This window comes from Girardinichthys multiradiatus, chromosome 21, assembly GCF_021462225.1.
Source record: "Girardinichthys multiradiatus isolate DD_20200921_A chromosome 21, DD_fGirMul_XY1, whole genome shotgun sequence".
NCBI lineage: Eukaryota > Metazoa > Chordata > Actinopteri > Cyprinodontiformes > Goodeidae > Girardinichthys > Girardinichthys multiradiatus.
The window spans coordinates 8127045-8149690 of NC_061813.1; the positions used below are offsets into that span (position 1 = coordinate 8127045).

A 22646-nucleotide genomic window follows, 5' to 3' on the forward strand; every position below is an offset into this window, starting at 1 on the left:
GAACAAAAAACATGGTTTCTTGGGTAAACTAAATATTAACGATATCTTAAAATTGCAAAGGGATTTAAGATTAGAAATAACGAATACCAAGAAACCAACTAAAAAGGAAAAGAGAAAGGTTGAGTATACATTTTCAGACAAATGGCTGGAACAAAGTAAATTAAGAAACATTCAGAGGCAAGATAAGGAGGAGAAGCGACAGGAGAAGCTGACAGCTGCAGTCTTGGTGCGCCCACATGAGGAAACAGTGGTCACATCCAGACAGCGAGGTGTTCAGCCCCCTGCCGTGCAGGAAGCAGGACAAGAGGCTGGAGCACAGCAAATTGGAGGAGAGATAGAAGGAGCTGTTCCTAAAACTCCTATAAGTAAGCAAGAAAAATTAAGTAATCCTTCTAAAACAGAAGAACAGAGCTCTTCTAGTGAGCCCTGGTCTCCTAATTCCTGGTGGGACACAGGAGTGCGAACTAGGAGTCAAAATAAGAAAACTACCCCCAGCATATACCCAGGCGAAGCGTTAATGGCTCATGAACAGCAATTTCATCCATCTGAAATACATTTAGAGGGAGACACATTCCCTCTAGTTGAGGTAGCAAATCCAAACATAGCCGCCAACTATTCTAGTATATAGACCATGGACACAGGAAGACAGAACTGCTGCTTTAAAAGGTATCCCATCGATACAAGAAGGTGTGGAAGAATTTCTAGACGCTATTACAGAACTCAGAGGAAGTTTTCATCTTAATGGCAGAGATGCTCCAGTGTTTTACCCAGCTGTTTGGCCACCGCTGGTGCAGAGTAGCAGGAGGTTTCACTGGATGCAATGATAATGGTGACATACTAGCACATAATTCACTAGATTTAAGGAACGCCTTACATTTACTCTTTGAAAGAATTCAAAGAGTTTATATACAGACAGCAGATTATGGTAAAATCTCACAATGCAAACAGAAGGAGGAAGAGGACCCACAAGATTTCTTGGATAGGATGAGACGTGTTTTTAGAGCAAACTCTGCTATACCATATGATGAAGCAGAGGCAGGAGCCTATCAGCAACAGTTGAAGAGAGCCTTTTTGCAAGGCCTTAAAATTGAACTCAGACGGTATATAGATAAACACTGGGTTCATCAAAATACAGGAACTGTTACACAAGCTTTAGAATACGCGGAGCATGCTCATAAAACACAACGAGATAGGAAGACAGATACATTTGGAATGCAAGACAGTTTAATGGCTTTGCATCGCTCAGGGGCAAGCGGGCAAAGAGGACGGAGGGGATTTAGAGGTCACAGGGGAGGAGGAGGAGGGCCACGACACAGTTACACACAGAGCAATGTGTGTCTGAGGTGTGGGAAAATAGGGCATTATGCTAGAGAATGTAGGACAATTTTACAAAACCCTGGCGCAAAAGATGAAAACTGCTGGATCTGCAATGAGCCAGGACATTTTGCAAGAGAATGTAATGAAAAGCGGGTGTATAACACCAACTCTACCCAGAATTGACAATTAAAGCCACAGCCCCCACCTCCTCCCCCACTAGCAGAGAGAAACAGTAGTGAAATTGAGGAAGTTGATATACAAACCGCATTAGAACTTATAGCACTAAGTAGGACGCAAGATTTGCCATATAAAAACATCATAATAAATGGCAAAGTATATAGCTGTTGATACAGGGGCATGTAGAACTGTGCTAACTAAACCTCCAACCGGAATAAAATATTCTAGCACCGCAGTGCATGTTAGATCAGCAGCTGGCACATCAGAGGTACATTACCTAAGTGCACCAGTAACAATAACAGAACCTGAGACAAAACTTACTTGTCGGGCTCCCGTTCTGATAAGTCAAAAATGTCCAGTAAACCTGTTGGGAAGAGATCTTATGCAAAAGTTGCATATAAATATAGTATCAACAGAAACAGGTATGAAAGCTGTAGTGGAAGAAGATGCCCTAGTCCTAAATGAACTCTTACAGCCACATTATTACTGGTCCCTCGATCTAGGCCCCACACCAACAGCTCGAGAACTGCTGAGAAGAACCAGAGAAAAACAAACTTCCCAGGAGACACAGTACATGCTAGACGCTGAACTCCATGTAACCATGAGATATAAAAATACTGCAGGGCCAGATTTTCAGTATGTTCCTGTTTTTCACAGAGAAAATAATCAGACTGTTACCATACAGCATCTGTATGTTGACCCCAAAACAGGGAAATCCTCCACCTCAATCATACTGTCAGGAAGACAGCTTCAACAGTTTAAAGGCAGTACACCTCATCTGTCATTAACTAAACCCATGGGGGGTCAGTGGAAAGAATTAGAAAACTTTATATAGCGTGCTGAAAGAGGGAGATATGAGGCATTAACAAGTTCTGACTGGAAAGTAGATTCTAACACAGAAATCTGGAAACTCACTTTAGGGTGGATAGTCAAAGTTCATCCAAAGACACATTTGGATGAGGCAAAGTGACGGATACAGGGCCTAGCTGAAAGCAAAGAGAGCAACAGGCACCATGCCTTAGCTGCTGTCCCACCTGAACTGTGGTCCCAATCATCGACTGATGTAGGACTAATAAAGGGGTTTCCACCATATAAGGTTAAATTAATATCTGAAGAACAGCCAGTAGTTTGCCAGTATCCCTTGAAACCAGAAGCTGAAGAGGGTATTAAGCCAGTAATACAGGATATGTTGAAATCAGGAATATTAAGGGAAGCACCTGATGCTACAGGGGTTGGACAATGAAACTGAAACACCTGTCATTTTAGTGTGGGAGGTTTCATGGCTAAATTGGACCAGCCTGGTATCCAGTCTTCATTGATTGCACATTGCACCAGTAAGAGCAGAGTGTGAAGGTTCAATTAGCAGGGTAAGAGCACAGTTTTGCTCAAAATATTGTAATGCACACAACATTATGGGTGACATACCAGAATTCAAAAGTGGACAAATTGTTGGTGCACGTCTTGCTGGCGCATCTGTGACCAAGACAGCAAGTCTTTGTGATGTATCAAGAGCCACGGTATCCAGGGTAATGTCAGCATACCACCAAGAAGGACGAACCACATTCAACAGGATTAACTGTGGACGCAAGAGGAAGCTGTCTGAAAGGGATGTTCCGGTGCTAACCCGGATTGTATCCAAAAAACATAAAACCACGGCTGCCCAAATCACGGCAGAATTAAATGTGCACCTCAACTCTCTTGTTTCCATCAGAACTGTCCGTCGGGAGCTCCACAGGGTCAATATACACGGCTGGGCTGCTATAGCCAAACCTTTGTTCACTCATGCCAATACCAAACGTCGGTTTCAATGGTGCAAGGAGCGCAGATCTTGGGCTGTGGACAATGTGAAACATGTATTGTTCTCTGATGAGTCCACCTTTACTGTTTTCCCCACATCCGGGAGAGTTACGGTGTGGAGAAGCCCCAAAGAAGCGTACCACCCAGACTGTTGCATGCCCAGAGTGAAGCATGGTGGTGGATCAGTGATGGTTTGGGCTGCCATATCATGGCATTCCCTTGGCCCAATACTTGTGCTAGATGGGCGCGTCACTGCCAAGGACTACCGAACCATTCTTGAGGACCATGTGCATCCAATGGTTCAAACATTGTATCCTGAAGGCGGTGCTGTGTATCAGGATGACAATGCACCAATACACACAGCAAGACTGGTGAAAGTTTGGTTTGATGAACATGAAAGTTAAGTTGAACATCTCCCATGGCCTGCACAGTTACCAGATCTAGGCGAGTCAGGAAACGTTTTCCTCCACCAGTATCCCGTAGTGACCTGGCCACTATCCTGCAAAAAGAATGGCTTAAAATCCCTCTGACCACTGTGCAGGACTTGTATATGTCATTCTCAAGACGAATTGACGCAAAAGGAGGTCCTACACCATACTAATAAATTATTATGGTCTAAAACCAGGTGTTTCAGTTTCATTGTCCAACCCCTGTACATGCAACACACCTATCTTTCCAGTGCAGAAAGTCAGCACAGGAAAGTGGAGGATGGTTCAGGATCTTAGACCGATAAATAAAATAGTGTGACATGTGGTTCCAGACGTCCCGAATCCACATACATTACTGCATTCATTAAGTCCAGATAAAAAATATTTCTCAGTGGTAGATCTTAGCAATGCTTTCTTTACAGTACCACTGCATGAAGAGTCACAGCATTTATTTGGCTTTAAGTTTAAAGGGAAAAAATACACTTACACCAGACTACCACAAGGCTTCAGTGAAAGCCCACATTTATATACACAAGCCTTAAGATACTCTATGAGCACCTGTGAGGTGCCTGAACATAGTCAAGTCCTGTTGTATGTAGATGATATTCTTATAGCTTCAGACACTCAACAACACTGTGAGGAAGCTACTATAACAGTTTTGAAACATCTCTACCAGACGGGGCACAAAGCCTCTAGGGATAAACTGCAGTTTTGCAAGGAGAAAGTGATTTATTTGGGACATATGTTATCACAACATGGTTGTTCACTCCTAAGTAGTAGAAAAACAGCCATACAAGAAACCCCAAAACCACGAACTAAACAACAAATGATGTCCTTTCTGGGACTGTGTAATTTTTGCAGAGAATGGCTACCAGACTATGCAGCCATTGTACAACCCTTGCAATCTATGATCTATGGCAAAGACATGACATTAAAAGACAAAATCACATGGACTAAGGAAGGAGAAGTAGCATTCACAGAGCTAAAAAATCTGCTTCAAACAACAGTCACCTTAGCTCTGCCGGATTATAGCCAGCCTGTCACACTTTGTGTAGATGCATGTAAGGGTTATATGAAAGCTGTATTAACCCAACCATTTGGCTCCAAAAACAGACCTTTAGCATTTTATTCTAAAAAATTGGACTCTGTGGCATCTGGATCGCAGCAGCAGAAGCTGTGAAGCAGACAGCTGAAATTGTGTTGTGCCACCCGCTCACACTGAAAGTTCCTGATTCAGTGTCACTTATATTGCTACAAACTTCACTTCCTTTCTTGACTCATGCAAGGCATATTACGTTGACCTCATTGTTACTTTCACAACCAAATATAACTCTGCAAAGATGTGGTCCACTAAACCCTAGCACATTAATTCCAACAGCAGAAGATGGGAAACCACATTCTTGCAAAACAAAGGTTGAGGAAGATACAAAACCTAGGCAAGATATCTCTCAGACACCTCTGGAAAACTCACAAATAATCTTTGTAGATGGATCAGCATCAAAAGATGAATATGGAAAAAACAGAGTTGGTTATGCAGTAACCACTGAAACTAAAATTATAGAATCACAGACCCTACCCCATACATGCGCAGCACAGACTGCAGAGCTGTATGCTGTTATCAGAGCAAGTGAACTATATGAAGGAAAATTCCTAACCATCTATACAGACAGCCAATATGTATTCGGTTCTGTTCACCATTTTGCTAAAATATGGGAAAATAGAGGGTTTAAATCATCAGCTGGAACAGAATTGACACATTTTAATCTGTTAAAATGACTGCTGTTAGCTATCCAACTACCTGCAAAGATAGCACTTTGTAAATGTAAAGCGCATCAAACTGATGAAGCCATGGAAACAAAGGGGAACACCTTTGCTGATATTTATGCTAAAATAGCTTCGAGGCTTCCCCTCACTTTGAAAATGTCAGATCTCTTATTTATAGATACAGATGTGCTGAAAGATTCACAACAATCTGCACCAGCTGCAGAAGTTAAATTTTGGCTGAATAGAGGGGCCATAAAGAAAGATGACATTTATCATTTGGGAAATAAGCCAATATTACCAAACATTTATACAAGACGGCGGCCCATGCGACACACGGGGTTTCCCATGTGTCGAGAGGGGGAATGATACACTTAGTAAATCTACATTTCCATACCATATATTTTTCTGACTATGCAAGAAACTTTTGTAGATCATGTATTATTTGCTGCAAACATAATCCACAGGGGAACATGAGACCCAAAAGAGGCCAGTTCCCAGCAGCAATCCATCCCTTTCACACGATACACATGGATTTCATAGAGTTATCATGGTCAGGGGGAAAGAAATATTGTTTAGTGGTCATAGATGCATTTTCGAAGTGGGTTGAGATGTATCCTGCAAAACACTGTGATGCGCTCACCATGGTGAAGAGTTTAGTGACACATTACTTCCCTACATATGGTATCCCACAAATCATAAGATCAGATAATGGGACTCATTTTGTAAATAATGTAATAGAATTGTGCTCTAAAGCATTAGGGTTTCAGTTAAAAAACCATTGTTCTTACCACCCACAATCTGCTGGGCTGGTTGAACAAACAAATGGAACAATAAAAAATAGATTAAGGAAAACAATGGATGAAACAGGGAGGCCATGGCCTGAATGTCTATCTCTGGTTAAATTATGGATGAGAATAACTCCAAATCAAACTGGTCTCACTCCATTTGAAATAGTACATGGCAGACCTTTTCCATTGCCATCAGAAATGGATGACATAGGAAAAGCACAGCAGGAAACATCATTAGCTGAATGGATGAATAAGATGTTACAAACAAAAGAAGTACAGTTGTCCAGTAGTCTGCCAGTAAATTCTGCTCCGATTTCACAGGAGAACCTGAGGCCTGGGGACCTGGTCCTGATTAAGACACTTCACAGAAAGAACTGGAGCACCCCCTGCTGGAGAGGGCCATACCGTGTTCTTCTGACCACACCAACAGCTCTGAAAATCGCAGAGAGACCATCCTGGATCCACAAGAGCCACTGTAAGCTAATATCACCGTTACAGGAGCCAAACCAACCGACGGGGTAACAGGGGAATGACCGGGTACAAAGGGGTTTGATCCATATGGTCTAACATCTCAAACCGGCGAAGAAAACAACTGACCTGTGCCCAATTTAGCATGGCTTTCTGTGACGTGTGGACAGGACTGATAAGCCTGAGCTTAAACCAGGTAGCAGGGCTCTTTCTCTGTTTAAGACAGGATCCACAGGATGTAACATCACACGAGAAGAGATGGACAAGATGAACACTGGACCCAAAAAGCAGATGATTATGATGACATGTTGTAAATGAATATATCTTCAATGCCTGAGTGTATTCATACTTGTACTTCATAAAATGACCTTATAGCAGAAAATCGAAAGAAGTTGCTGTTTAAGTGAAATGAGAAAAAGTGCAATGATGATATAAACAAGGCTTGTTTTAATTCTTTTATTTTTTATTATTACATTTTGTGTCTTTGCTTTATAATATTGTTTCACTCTGCCATGATTGGTGGTTGCCTATGGTGGAGGAACCGTGTAAGTGTTTCCCACAAAATAATCTGTTTTCCGTCCTGTGGGTTTGTGCTTACACAGAGTGTTTCATTTTACATGTATTTACTCATGACTTATTCGTGATAAAACAGGGGGGAACTGTTAGGGTTTTTATGACTTTTTATATTGTTTATCACTTGTGTCTGCTCTAAGTGCTTTCTTCCCCCACATGTCATAGACAAAGAGATAAGAGAGAAGGGTGAGTTATGCTATTATCAGCAACATCTAGGGACTGGCACCAATCCTCACTCCTTTCTCTAAAATCAAGACACATGACCCTAACCTTTCTGACCCCACACACACACACACCCACCTTGAATGTTGTTTGAACTGTGTGTGACCAAGCATGTATAAATAAAGAGGGAGGAGTGTTAATACTTTGTAGTTTTGCACTGCAGAGTGTGACCTACCCTTGCCGCAAGTATAACTGACTGTGTCGTTTCCTTACCTTTGAGTTGACTAAATAATACCTATCTATCTATCTATCTATCTATCTATCTATCTATCTATCTATCTATCTATCTATCTATCTATCTATCTATCTATCTATCTATCTATCTATCTATCTATCTATCTATCTATCTATCTATCTATCTATCTATCTATCTATCTATCTATCTATCTATCTATCTATCTATCTATCTATCTATCTATCTATCATGAGAGCACAGTTGTAAAAAAGTGGGACAACTTCGCCGAAACACGTTGTTTCAGCTTTCACGGTGTCCATAGATCTCCTGCGGCGGAAGCACCGTGCGCTGGTTACGAGCACTGAACAAACACGGGCCTTTTTTGTTACGTAAGCGGCGAGGAGACGCTGGGGAAACCGTATCTGATGGGAAAATGTGAATTGACGTAACACCTGTATCTATCCTTAGCAACGATACTTGCTGGCCAATGAGATGAGTCGAAATATTCTGTCAGCTCATTGGTCACAGAGCAGGATATGGCTGGTAATGGATTTACCGTAATGTTAAATATAAAGCACCCCATCATTTATTAATTCTATTGACATTTTAGTGAAGATTTTTGATCCACCTAATAATACGGGACTACGTGCGTCCCGTTTCAGCTCAATACGGGACGCATACTTTTTATTCTAAATACGGGACGATTCCGTTTTTCAAGGGACGGTTGGCAACTCTATCCCCACCTGCAGAACCCCTGCAGATTTCCCCCTGTTGTCTATTTCATTTCCACAACAGCATGTGACATTGATTGTCAATCAGTGTTGCTTCCTAAGTGGACAGTTTGATTTCACAGAAGTTTGATTTATTTGGAGTTATATTGTGTTCTTTAAGTGTTCCCTTTTTTTTTGAGCAGTGTATATCCAGAATACCTTTTATTCTTTATTTTGGTTAAAACAGTCATGTTAAACAGCACTACAGCCTAAAATTGTTTGTAATCATTTAGAACTGTTACTAAAAGATGCTTCCAGGCCTGTGAGATAGATCTCTCAGAGGCCTATGATTCACACAGAGAAGATTAAACTCTCTCAATGGGCACTTGTCTCTCCATTCACCATGCAGTCTCATTTCCCTTATTCCACAATGTAAGACAACATGGTCAACATGCCTTAAACCATTAAAACAAAACCTGCCCACATTACCATAACAATGACAGCCAGCTACTACACACAGCAATTTATTTAGTGAACTCGCACATCATTTAGGGGCTCACTCTTACTGCTGAGCCTATTAGTGCCTTTGATTAAGGAAAGCCACTCTTTGATGGGGGTTACGGGATTTAATGCTTTTCAAATTTAGAGTGAGCCATAAATCAAATGAAGAAATCTTCTATGCATGATTAGTTCATTTTTGTTTTTTAGTCCTGATTACCAATTGCTCAAAAACAACAGAATATAAAAAAAAAAAATTTAACCAAGGATTTTTTTAAAGCCAAAATTATCAATACCAAACATAGTAAAGTAATTTGCTTATGATTCTTAAAGTGAAACTAAACCGGATGTAAAAACATAACCCCGCCCCCAGACACATTTTGAAAAATGCCACCATAGTAGTGCCAAGAGACACTAAGTGCCAGGGCCAAGTGTGCGGATGAACGGAGGGGTTTAAGCGGTGGGGTAGTCAGGGGGAAGATGACAAGTTACAGCTGGCTTAATTTAACATATTAAAACATTGAGAGTCAGCAGTGTGACGCTGGTTTCGCTACGGGTAGATCTTTTGAATTGGAGGATTTTTAATCCCCCTCGTCACCGGAGGTTAAGGTAGGCATTATGGAGCCCAACGGGCCTGAGCCTTATCAGATCGTGCCTCTGGCTCAAGGCGCTGACTCAGCGATGCCTGAAACCGGGCCTGCCGAGGCACTGAAGGACAGAATGGGTCTCGTTTCTGAGTGGTATGGTGATGTTAGCAGCACCATTGCTAACATAGGCCAACATTCAAAGTAGTGACAAACTTTCAGAAGGTTTACATTTACATGCAGATCCATATTATTATACCGAGATGGTTTTCATACCCGAATGTGGGGCTATGACGTAGACATGTACCAAGCTGTACCGCTTGAATCAATAGGAAAATTCAACTGCAGTAGCCACCGTTCAGCCCAAAGAGGGCAGCACATAGACAGTTTTGGGACAAATATTGCAGAATTAAACAAGTTTACATTAAAATATAAAGTACTGCACAGTAACACAAAGATAGCACCCTTAAAGCCCAATTTATACAGTTAATTTGGAAAAAAAAAAGTTGATTTGGGGTTTAGTTGCACTTTAATTTAAAATGTTGAGTCTTTAAAAGAAAGAAATTGTGTTCATTAATGTTGGTACAAATGCAAAATATTTCATCTTGACTGACCAAACTGCACTGATTCCAGTTTTTATTTAGCCGAATCCAATGGCTATTGGAATTCTGCGTGATTCTTGTTTGGAATCACACGCTGTGTGATTTTTACCTCTGTGGTAATTTTGCCACCCAACTATTCAACATTTTAGCTATTGATCAAGGAGGTCTCATTCTGAATTTTAGCTTCCTTCCACTGTTCCAAAACATCCAGGTAAGTTAAAAAAGTGATCCTGAATTGACTAGAAGCCTAATTAGAAGGTAGTAGATTTGTTTTAAAAGATCACTAACAGGCTTTATCATTTAAACCAGTAATTTGGAGACTCACAGATATGATTAAATGCACTAATGCTAATGTCAATAGTCTGGGATTTACATTTGAACATGGGAGAGAAGCAGTAAGAAACAATAACATTTAGTAGAATTTATTTATTTCTCACAGAAGGGCAGAGCCAGTGGACAGTAATGAGCACGGAGAGGATGAAATAGGGCGCAGGAGATGTTATGTGACGGGAGACAGAAATAATAAAAGAGAAAAGAAAAGCTGCACAAAAGAGCCTGCACTTCATCCGAAGGTCAAGATGATCCTTTCAAAAGCTCCCAAATGCAGAGGTAGAATTTTCTTTTATATTCATTCTTATCAATCCATCCAAGGTTGTACAGGTCCTTCACAAAATATTAGCATATTGTGATAAAGTTAATTGTTTTCCATAATGTAATGATGAAAATGTGACATTCATATATTTTAGATTCATTGCACACTAACTGAAATATTTCAGGTCTTTTATTGTCTTAATACGGATGATTTTGGCATACAGCTCATGAAAACCCAAAATTCCTATCTCACAAAATTAGCATATCATTAAAGGGTCTCTAAACGAGCTATGAACCTAATCATCTGAATCAACGAGTTAACTCTAAACACCTGCAAAAGATTCCTGAGGCCTTTAAAACTCCCAGCCTGGTTCATCACTCAAAACCCCAATCATGGGTAAGACTGCCGACCTGACTGCTGTCCAGAAGGCCACTATTGACACCCTCAAGCAAGAGGGTAAGACACAGAAAGAAATTTCTGAACAAGTAGGCTGTTCCCAGAGTGCTGTATCAAGGCACTTCAGTGGGAAGTCTGTGGGAAGGAAAAAGTGTGGCAGAAAACGCTGCACAACGAGAAGAGGTGACCGGACCCTGAGGAAGATTGTGGAGAAGGGCCGATTCCAGACCTTGGGGGACCTGCGGAAGCAGTGGACTGAGTCTGGAGTAGAAACATCCAGAGCCACCGTGCACAGGCGTGTGCAGGAAATGGGCTACAGGTGCCGCATTCCCCAGGTCAAGCCACTTTTGAACCAGAAACAGCGGCAGAAGTGCCTGACCTGGGCTACAGAGAAGCAGCACTGGACTGTTGCTCAGTGGTCCAAAGTACTTTTTTCAGATGAAAGCAAATTCTGCATGTCAGGAAATGCCAAAATGCCAGAGGTCCAGTGTCAAGTACCCACAGTCAGTGATGGTCTGGGGTGCCGTGTCAGCTGCTGGTGTTGGTCCACTGTGTTTTATCAAGGGCAGGGTCAATGCAGCTAGCTATCAGGAGATTTTGGAGCACTTCATGCTTCTATCTGCTGAAAAGCTTTATGGAGATGAAGATTTCATTTTTCAGCACGACCTGGCACCTGCTCACAGTGCCAAAACCACTGGTAAATGGTTTACTGACCATGGTATCACTGTGCTCAATTGGCCTGCCAACTCTCCTGACCTGAACCCCATAGAGAATCTGTGGGATATTGTGAAGAGAACGTTGAGAGACTCAAGACCCAACACTCTGGATGAGCTAAAGGCCGCTATCGAAGCATCCTGGGCCTCCATAAGACCTCAGCAGTGCCACAGGCTGATTGCCTCCATGCCACGCCGCATTGAAGCAGTCATTTCTGCAAAAGGATTCCCGACCAAGTATTGAGTGCATAACTGTACATGATTATTTGAAGGTTGACGTTTTTTGTATTAAAAACACTTTTCTTTTATTGGTCGGATGAAATATGCTAATTTTGTGAGATAGGAATTTTGGGTTTTCATGGGCTGTATGCCAAAATCATCCGTATTAAGACAATAAAAGACCTGAAATATTTCAGTTAGTGTGCAATGAATCTAAAATATATGAATGTTAAATTTTCATCATTACATTATGGAAAATAATGAACTTTATCACAATATGCTAATATTTTGAGAAGGACCTGTATAAGCATGTCTGCTTTTTCCAGCATCGGCCTCCTGCTTGCTGACATGTGCAAACACAAAAATCACCTTTGGCCACAGAACAGAGAGAAAGGAAGAGCTAACATGTAACACGCAAACAGAAGAGAAGAAGTGAGAGCAATTGGGCAGTATACGACAGAGAGGGGGAGACACAGAGAACCAAACTGGACGGAAATTTCAAATCAATTGAATAATGAAGGAGTAGTAATGGCCCTCCTAATTATAACCAGACCCACCATTAGTAGATGCTGGCTGACAGTCTGCCACAGCTGGATAAATGCTGATTCTACAAGCATTATGGAGGGCTCACTTTGGCTTTTAGTATGGAGGCATCTCCACGCTGGAATTACAAACATTCAGGAATATTTATTGGGCTAATTGGTCCAAAACAGTGCAGTATTCTAAAAAGCAATGCCAATGACAAAAGGGAAGTCATTCTACATAAAATACATCCCTGTGTGTGTGTGTGTGTGTGTGTGTGTGTGTGTGTGTGTGTGTGTGTGTGTGCGTGCGCGCACGCCATTATCACATTTCAGCTTAGTCTGTGCGCATCACATGTTCTAATTATGCCATGAGCACCATACCAGTGTGGTTCCTTTTTACAGGGCTTAACAAAGGCCAAGACAAGGCCAGCAGCAACATCGACACTGTGTTGCATCCATCCCCTGTACACTCTCTGTATCTGTTCACACCTTTGTATTCTGAGTTGTTAAACAGTCAGATACAAGATTGGATTACAAACCATCTTTGACCCAGATTTCTTTTACCTACATTTAAGGTGCATTTGACTGCTGGAACCTCTTTTATGGACAGTTTAGTTCTCTTGAGCAATTGCAGGCCAGATACCATGTACCTGTACCCTGATCCATGGGGGTCGAACTGGTGGAATAGACCCAACAGTACGTTTCAATTATCTCCCAGGTTGAACAATGTGATATTTCATATTTTCTGTCTGTCCAGGGGTATTTGTTTTTTGTTTATTGATACACATGAACGTGTATCAATAGGCATTTGTAAGAAAAACAAGGAAGCTGCTGTTGTGTGTGGTTAATGTTCTTTCAGGACACATCCCGGAGACTTATATTATTATGGATCTGTAAATGTAGCAAAGTTCCTCAGACTGTCACAGAATCATTCTTTATAGTTTGATTGCATTTTATTCTGGCAACAGGGGCATTTTTTACTGTTGTCTACTCACAGTCCACAAGATGTCCTGACGTTTAAAATCAGTTATAGTTGCACATTTCCAGGTGTGACATTATCGCAGCGTTACCATCAGTGTGCAATCTATTTTGGATGCTGGGCAAGTTAAAAGTAATTATGGGCTGTAAATCTGACACATTTCTACATTTTTACAGATTTTTTTTTATTGTTTTTACGTGCTCTACAATAGACCAAACAAAATATCTTAATAAAGCAAAGTAGTCTGATTTTTGTAGACAAAAAAAGAAATCTGTACATCACTGTTGGCCCGTATTTTCTAGGCTGTTCTTAGCAACAAGAATGGAATGAGGAACAACTTTTCATGACATGATCGCTGTATTTTGTCAGGTTGGGTGGACACAAATCTGCTATTGAGTAATAATTACTGGATGTTTGTGGTCCTATTCATTTCATTAACAGTCAAATTAAAATGAATGTAAAAAAATCTGGTTCATAAACGATGAATAGTTTGTGTTATACCTTCTTATTTTAAGATTTAAATGTATCTGCACATTTTGTCAAAGGCCTTGTTTCAGTGTAAATGTCAACCTAACATTTTTAGGTGTCCATCTGCATCAACCAGGCGTGCTGGTGGTCGAAATATTTTCTAAGTTGGGGTTGCGGGTCACACCAAGTCATTGGAAAGGCGGTAAATGGCAACCTGGGCATCCCTGCTTTTTACTGCATTCTGGAACTGACTTAAAAGTCTGACAGGTCACCTGCAGGAAATAGGTATACTGACATTTAATGATATGAAGTCTAGAAGATTAAAGTACAGACTAAAGGCAGAGGAAAGTCTGACTTTGAGTTTACAGAAATGCATAATGCTTTGTGGGTTTCTGTAACAGGCCTGCTTGTATGTGAAGTCCACAACAGTAATTCTAAATGATTGGGAGAAAAAAAAAAACTACTGTGTTATCTCTGTAAAAGTATGCAAAATGAAATAAAAATTTTATCTGGAATAACAATGAGAAGATCAGAGGGGGAATCCTTGCTTTTAGGTAGGTGCAAAACATTTGCTTATTATTGTTTTTGGGGATTTTAATGGACTAATGGCTATTACATATGTAGGTTGTAATACATTGAAAAATGCATAAATGTTACTATGTGTCCTCTGAGACTAGAAATAACCAAAACGAACAGGTATTCAGGTTCCTGCTCATTGATCCATGTTATAGTCATGTAGGTAGCTGATAAATGACAGGTTACTGAATACTGACAGCTATAACTGACTCTGCTGCCTGCTCTTAATATTAAATAAGATGCAAAAGGCACAAGGCTTTAAATCAGATTTTTTTTTTAAACAGTGGCAATAACAAAAACAGGGATGATAAACCTACATCTAAATACCAATGTTATCAAGAAGAAAAACTAAACATTTGTCCCCAGTTTATAAAATGAAGAATCAGCAGAAGATAGCAGTTCAGTGTACTGACTCATCAATAAATATTATTATATGAACAAGGTTTATTGCAAAAATACAAAGAGCTAAACCATCATATTCCACCTCAATGACATTTACCTCTCTCACTGTTTTCAGTGCTCAGCCATCATAGCCTGGTATATATAGCATAATGTAATAACCGTGTAACTAATTTCTAACCATTATCATGGGCCACCAGCCTTTTCTGATTCACTGTGAAAGGTTCCTAAAGTAGGTTAATTACAGATAAGACCTTGGATAGTTAACTCGGTTATTTGTCATCAGTGTTGTGCAAAAGTTTATAATAACCACCATGGCTTAAACCCTGCTTTACGTTTTGGAGAGCATCAATGATAACCTTTGTTTTAAAGGAACATAGCAGGCTATCTTTAATAAGATGCAAACTAAGGTTAAAATCCTTTAAAAAAGCCTTTGATGAAAGAGTTACCCTCTCTTTCCGTGGAGACACTTGAAGTGAAATACTGTGCTTCTTATGAATACATATCTCGCCTAAATTTTGTACTTGAATGCAAACTCTGTAAAAGAACTGTTTGAGGTCTGTGAAATCCTCCCACTACAAAGTTCCACTGTTACTTCAGGGTCAGTCAAAAAGCCCTATCTCTTTACCAGGGGTAGATAGTGGAGCACTGGAAATGCACCCTTTATGGCTGGATTGGAAAAGTCATTCTAACATTCACTTTTTGGAAAATTTTGAGAGGAAATCGTTGAAACATCCTGAATTTGTCTGTCAAAGGCCATGGTTCTTGAGTGTGAGTCTGATATGCTCCTGTTGCAGCACACAGTTCAAATGCACTGATCAGTTTTTTAACTCTGGCCCTCAGGTTCCATTCCCCTTCTTGTTTTAGGTGTCTCTCTGCTCCAACACACCTAATGCAAATGATTGCATAACTTCATCAGCATGCCACAAAGCTACAGAAACCAAGGTTCTATCTGACTGTAAGACAAACAGGGCCTAATTACAGATACCGATGGTTAGACAGTGTTCTTGAAACACTTCAGACAAAAGAGACAAACTGATAGGTAATTAAAAAATATCACACTTCCAATTAACTTGAGTTTGCTGTAAAACAAAACTGCATTCAAAGCATGAGTATTCTATTACTACAAGTATTCAGGAAAGATATTACTAGAATTAAGATGAGAAGTAAGCTTAGACAAGGCATTCAAGTAACCATGTTATAGGAGAAAGAGGCAGTTTGGATATTACCATCATTAAGAAAGCCAGCAACTATTTATTGACAACTGGAAAAACAGCTACATCACTTAAACTCCTCCTATGAAGAGTAAAGTACAATTATATAACTGGAAACATTGTGTTTCAATTAGACAAAACTAAAGTGCTCGTACCAGAACTTCCATGGAATGCCTACTTAGGATTTGCTACTAATCTCCATAGACAGAAACAGGAAAACATGCTGTTTTAACTGTAAAAAAATACAAGTGTTTGGGCTTCTGTGAGCCTGTGTTATTTTAGATATTGTTTGGAGATAGTTGATAATAATGACTGCCATGTAGGGTTGTAAAAACAATATATAAAAAAAAACACAAATCATTGTTAAGATATTAGAGCTATTCTGATACTCACACACACACATTAATGATGCCAGCCGCCTGACATTCATAAATTGCAGGTGTTGCATAACTGCACAGCCGCTGTGCAGACACTGACTGGCTTTAACAATGAACTGGCACTGTCACCAGCATCAAACAGCCTTATTGCTGTACGTTCTGATCTTCATCATGACACCAAGGCTGTGACCATTATCGTATTTTTCAGCCAGGTTTAGTGCCCAGGGCGCAGGCTTGGGCATAATAGCATACTAATCTTAATAATTTTTCCCTAGTTGTTTTCTCTTTCTTTTGTCTGTCTTTTCCATCATTGTGAATACCTTGTTTATCTACCTAAAGCAATAGTCAAAATATCCCCTTGTTTCAGTCTGTTTTGTAATACTAATGGGTGTGCTGCTGAAAGACAGGTAAGCAACTTGCTGTCTGTTTTTTTGTTAACCTTTCCTCTTCTGACCAGATGCCTGAATCAACTCAACTGTCTCTTTTCAATGAAAAACAGCATCTCCTCTACTCCAAGCTCCCCCTTGATGATGGATCTCCTCGCCCTGTCTCTACAGCTTAGTGCAGTCACCCTGTGTGGGAGCTCATTTCAGCCACTTGTATCTTGAATCCTATTTTTCGGTCATGCCCCTCATCTTATTGCCAAGGTTGAGAGTAAGAATAGACACTGACTGATAGGCAACCTGGACCACCACCCACATTTCTGCAGTATTACTCCCACCCACTTTGCACTCAGTTGCAAACCGGTCCAGAGCATACATGCAAGATCATGACTCGAGGACTCCAACAGAACCATAACATCTGCAGAAAGCAAAGCTGAGACCTTGAGGTTCCCAATCCAGACATCTTGCTCTGCACAACTATGCCTTGAGATTCTGTCAGTGAACACCACAAAAAAGATTGGGGACAATAACTTGCCCTAGCAGAGTCCAAACTGCCCTGGTAACAAGCTTAACTTTAACTGGAAAATATAGAATCAGTTCTTGCTTTGGTTATACAAGGACAGGGGTAGCCTTCAAAACTCACTCTGGTAGCCCATACACCTGCAGCAACACCCACCTATTATGTTGCAGGACACAAGTCATAAGCCTTCTTTAGATAAAAAAAAAAAAAACACGAGTGCCTTAGCAACCATGCAAGGTTAAAGATCTGAACCACTGTTCCACAGCCATGGTAAGACGTACATCGCTCCTACTGAATGGAGGTTTGATTGGTCAGAGTCTGTTTTCCAAAAACCTAGAGTAAACTTTTTCCAAGGAGGCAGTGAAGTGGAATGCCATGATACTTGGAACTAGAGCTGCACAATATATCAAATCTCAATCAACCCCAGATTATTGGTGTATGCAAGATTGAAATCACAAAGCACTAATTGGATGCAATATCTGAAAGGATATAATATTTTAAGTGTTCTGCATATCTATAACATGTCTTCCCTTAATGCACTCGTACTCATCGTACTCGTACTCGTCGTCTTCCGCTTATCCGGGACCGGGTCTCAGCAGAGACGCCCAGACGTCCCTCTGTCCAGACACCTCCTCCAGCTCCTCCAGGGGGAGCCCAAGGCGTTCCCAGGCCAACCGAGAGACATAGTCCCTCCAGCGTGTCCTGGGCCGTCCCCTGGGCCTCCTCCCGGTGGGACATGCCTAGAACACCTCCCGAGGAAGGCGTCCAGGAGGCATCCGGTATAGATGCCCGAGCCACCTCAACTGGCTCCTCTTGATGTGGAGGAGCAGCGGCTCTACTCCGAGCCCCTCCCGGATGGCCGAGCTCCTCACCGTATCTCTAAGGGAGTGCCCGACCACCCTACGGAGGAAGCTCATTTCAGCCGCTTGTATCCGGGATCTCATTCTTTCGGTCATGACCCAAAGTTCGTGGCCATAGGTGATGGTAGGAACGTAGAGCCGACCGGTAAATTGAAAGCTTTGCTTTTCGGCTCAGCTCTCTCTTCACCACAACGGACCGGCACAGTGCCCCCATTACTGTGGCAGTCGCACCGATCCATCTGTCAATCTCCCGCTCCATTCTTCCCTCACTCGTGAACAAGACCCCGAGATACTTAAACTCCTCCACTGGAGGCAGGAACTTCCCTCCAACCTGAAGAGGACAAGCCACCTTTTTCCGGTCGAGTACCATGGCCTCGGACTTGGAGGAGCTGATCCTCATCCCAGCCGCTCCACAATCGGCTGCGAACCTCCACAGCACATGCTGTAGGTCTTGGCTAGAGGGGGCCAGCAGGACCACGTCATCCACAAAAAGAAGAGAAATCCTGTCCATAAAAGTTATGAACCGGACCGGTGACAAAGGACAGCCCTGCCGGAGTCCAACATGCACCGGGAACAGGTCCGACTTAGTGCCGGCAATGCGGACCAAACTCCTGCTCCGCTCGTACAGGGACCGGATGGCCCCTAATAAATGTCCCCCGATTCCATACTCCTGGAGCACCCCCCACAGGGCATCACGAGGGACACAGTCGAATACCTTCTTCAGGTCCACAAAACACATGTGAACCGGTTGGGCAAACTCCCATGAACCCTCGAGCACCCTGTAGAGGGTATAGAGCTGGTCCAGTGTTCCACGGCCAGGACGAAAACCACACTGCTCCTCTTGAAGCCGAGGTTCAACTAGCGGTCGGACTCTCCTCTCCAATACCCTGGCGTAGGCCTTACCAGGGAGGCTGAGGAGTGTGATCCCCATGTAGTTGGAACACACCTTCCGGTCCCCCTTCTTATGAAGGGGGACCACCACCCCAGTCTGCCAGTCCAGAGGCACTGTCCCTGACCGCCACGCAATGTTGAAAAGGCGTGTCAACCATGACAGCCCTACAACATCCAGAGACTTGAGGTACTCAAGGCAGATCTCATCCACCCCCGAAGCCTTGCCATCGCGGAGCTTTTTAACCGCCTCAGTGACTTCAGCCTGGGTGATGAAAGAGTCCAACCCTGAGTCCCCAGCCTCTGTTTCCACCACGGAATGCGTGATGGCAGGATTGAGGAGATCCTCGAAGTACTCCTTCTACCGCCCAATAATGTCCTCAGTCGAGGTCAGCAGTCTCCCACCCCCACTATAAACAGTGTTGGCGAAGCACTGCTTCCCCCTCCTGAGGCGCCGGATGGTTTGCCAGAATCCCTAAATGCAAATACCAAATATATTTCCTTCAAGGCTTAGATGATGGAGAGTTGCAGGGACATTATATACAAATATATATATATATATATATAACAAACAAAGGTGCTAGTGGGTTAATTGCAATCAGTATTGATATTACAATTTTATTAGTAGTATGGCAGTTAAATATTTTCCTGAAATCGTGTAGCTCTAATTGGAACACACTCAGTCCCATTACATATAGATTGTGGCAAGCACACCAGTTTGTCAATCCGCAGGTGTTGTTCGAGTCCTCCGTACAACATTAAAGAGTCATGGTAACCATGATAACGCAACATTGTCCAGACCCTTCAGCATCTTGGGGTGAATGTTATCCATCTGTGGAACCCTGCCACTGGGAAACAACCTCTGCAGCCTCTGCAATGGTGATGGTACTGCAATCTCCCAATTCCTCAGACTCTACCTTCTCCAATGAGGAATTGGTGACTGGATCAGAAAACAAAATATCTCTGGGCTCCCACTCGTCAATTATTTCAGGTCAATTATTTCAGATTCTTGGTACTTCTTGTACTGTTGCCTCACAGCAGTCAGTCCTGTGTTCAAATCCCAGCTGAAGCTTTTCTTTGTGGCATTTGCATGTTTTCCACATGCATGAATTGGTACCTTCTGAGTATCCCAGCTTCCTTCCACAGTCTAAAGGCATGTATGGTTAGATTATATTCTAAATTGCCCTCATGTGTAAGTACATGCTTGTGTGTTGTATGTGGACTGGTACCCTTTCCAGGATGCAACATTCTTCTTGTCTATTGACCACTGGAGATTGGTACCATGGGTATTTTTTCATCTGGCTGTTTGGTAAGCCTGTACATTAGTTATTAGTCAGTTTAACCCATTTGACTCCTTGAACTGCCACCTTAATGTGGTGGAGGGGTTTGAGTGCTTGAATGATCCCAGAGGCTATGTTTTCAGGGGCTTAAATGCCCCTGGTAGGGTCTCCCATGACAAACAGGCTCTAGGTGATGTGTCAGACAAAGATCGGTTCAAGACACCCTCATGAGGACAATTACATTGAGGCACGTGACGTCGCCCGGTATGAGGGAGCCGGGGTCCCACCCTGGAGCCAGGCCTGGGGTCGGGACTTGTCAGAGAGCGCCTGGTGGCTGGGTTGCTCCACGCGGGACCCGGCCGGGCCAAGAATGAACGAGAGATGCGAGGCCATCCCCCAGTGGGCCCACCACGTGGAGGGGGAACAGTGAGGGACCAGTGCAAAGACGATTGGACGGCGGACGAAGATGGAGACCTCAACGGACCGATCCCCGGATGCTTAGGCTGGCTCTGGGATGTGGAATGTCATCTCGCTGGGGGGGAAGGAGCCTGAGCTTGTGCGGGAGGTTGAGAGATATTGACTAGAAATAGTTGGGCTCGCCTCCACGCACAGTGTGGGCTCTGGAACCCATCTCCTTGAGAGGGGTTGGACTCTGGAGTGGCGCACGGGGAGAGGCGGTGGGCTGGGGTGGGTTTGCTTGTTGCCCCCCAGCTCAGCCGTCTCGTGTTGGGGTTTACCCAAGTGGATGAGAGGGTCGCATCCCTGCGCCTTCGGGTTGGGGACAGGTCTCTGACTGTCGTTTCGGCCTACGGGCCGAGCGGTAGGGTGTTCATAAGAAGGGGGACCGGAGGGTGTGTTCCAACTACAGGGGGATCACACTCCTCAGCCTCCCTGGTAAGGCCTATTGCAGGGTATTGGAGGGGAAAGTCCGGCCGATAGTCGAACCTCGGCTTCAGGAGGAGCAGTGAGGTGTTTCTCCCAGCCGTGGAGGGCCCCTTTATTAGGGGCCATCCAGTCTCTATACAAGCGGAGCAGGAGTTTGGTCCACATTGCCGGCACTAAGTCGGACCTGTTCCCAGTGCATGTTGGACTCCGGCAGGACTGCCCTTTGTCACCGGTCTTGTTCATAACTTTTATGGACAGGATTTATAGGTGCAGCCAAGGGCCGAAAGGGCTCTGGTTTGAGGACCAGAGGATTTTGTCTCTTCTTTTTGCAGTTGAAGTGGTCCTGCTGGCCCCCTCTTACCAAGACCTACAGCATGTGCTAGGGCAGTTTGCAGCCGAGTGTGAAGCGGCTGGGATGAAGATCAACTCCTCCAAGTCCGAGGCCATGGTTCTCGACCGGAAAAAGGTGGCTTGTAATCTTCAGGTTGGAGGGGAGTTCCTGCCTCAAGTGGAGGAGTTTAAGTATCTAGGGGTCTTGTTCACGAGTGAGGGAAGAATGGAGTGGGAGGTCGACAGACGGATCGGCGCAGCTGTCGCAGTAATGTGGGCTCTGTGCTGGTCTGGTGTGGTGAAGAGAGAGCTGAGCCTAAAAGCAAAGCTCTCGATTTACCGGTCGGTCTACATTCCTACCCTCACCTATGGCCATAAACTTTGAGTCATGACCGAAAGAACGAGATCCCGGATACAAGTGGCTGAAATGAGCTTCCTCTGTAGGGTGGCCGGGGACTCCCGCAGAGATAGGGTGAGGAGCTTGGCCATCCGGGAGGGGCTCGGAGTAGAGCCGCTGCTCCTCCACATTGAGAGGAGCCAGCTGAGGTGGCTTGGGCATCTATACCATATGCCTCCTGGACGCCTTCCTCGGGAGGTGTTCCAGGCACGTCCCACCGGCAGGAGGCCCAGGGGACGGCCCAGGACACGCTGGAGGGACTATGTCTCTCGGCTGGCCTGGGAACGCCTTGGGCTCCCCCTGGAGGAGCTGAAGGAGGTGTCTAGGGAGAGGGACATCTGGGTGTCTCTGCTGAGTCTGCTGCCCCCGCGACTCGGTCCCGGATAAAGTGGAAGACGACGAGTACGAGTACAAGGTATTTTTTCATCTAACTGTTTGGTAAGCCTGTACATTAGTTATTAGTCAGTTTAACCCATTTATCTCAGCACTGTTATGTTAAATCAACCCTGGAACCTGGGTTGACCAGGAATGCTCCATACAGGA

General features: G+C 43.3%; 1 protein-coding gene across 1 annotated transcript in view; it reads right to left on the minus strand.

Annotated features, from left to right (window-relative positions):
• Window positions 1-9533: 9533 nt before the first annotated feature.
• The window catches only part of LOC124858485 (potassium voltage-gated channel subfamily H member 2), a 113110-nt gene continuing 99997 nt past the window's right edge, over window positions 9534-22646 (minus strand). Inside the window, exon 3 of the mRNA XM_047350560.1 lies at window positions 9534-9625. Coding sequence (XP_047206516.1) covers window positions 9534-9625 — 92 coding nt within the window. The remainder of the gene's footprint in view (window positions 9626-22646) is intronic.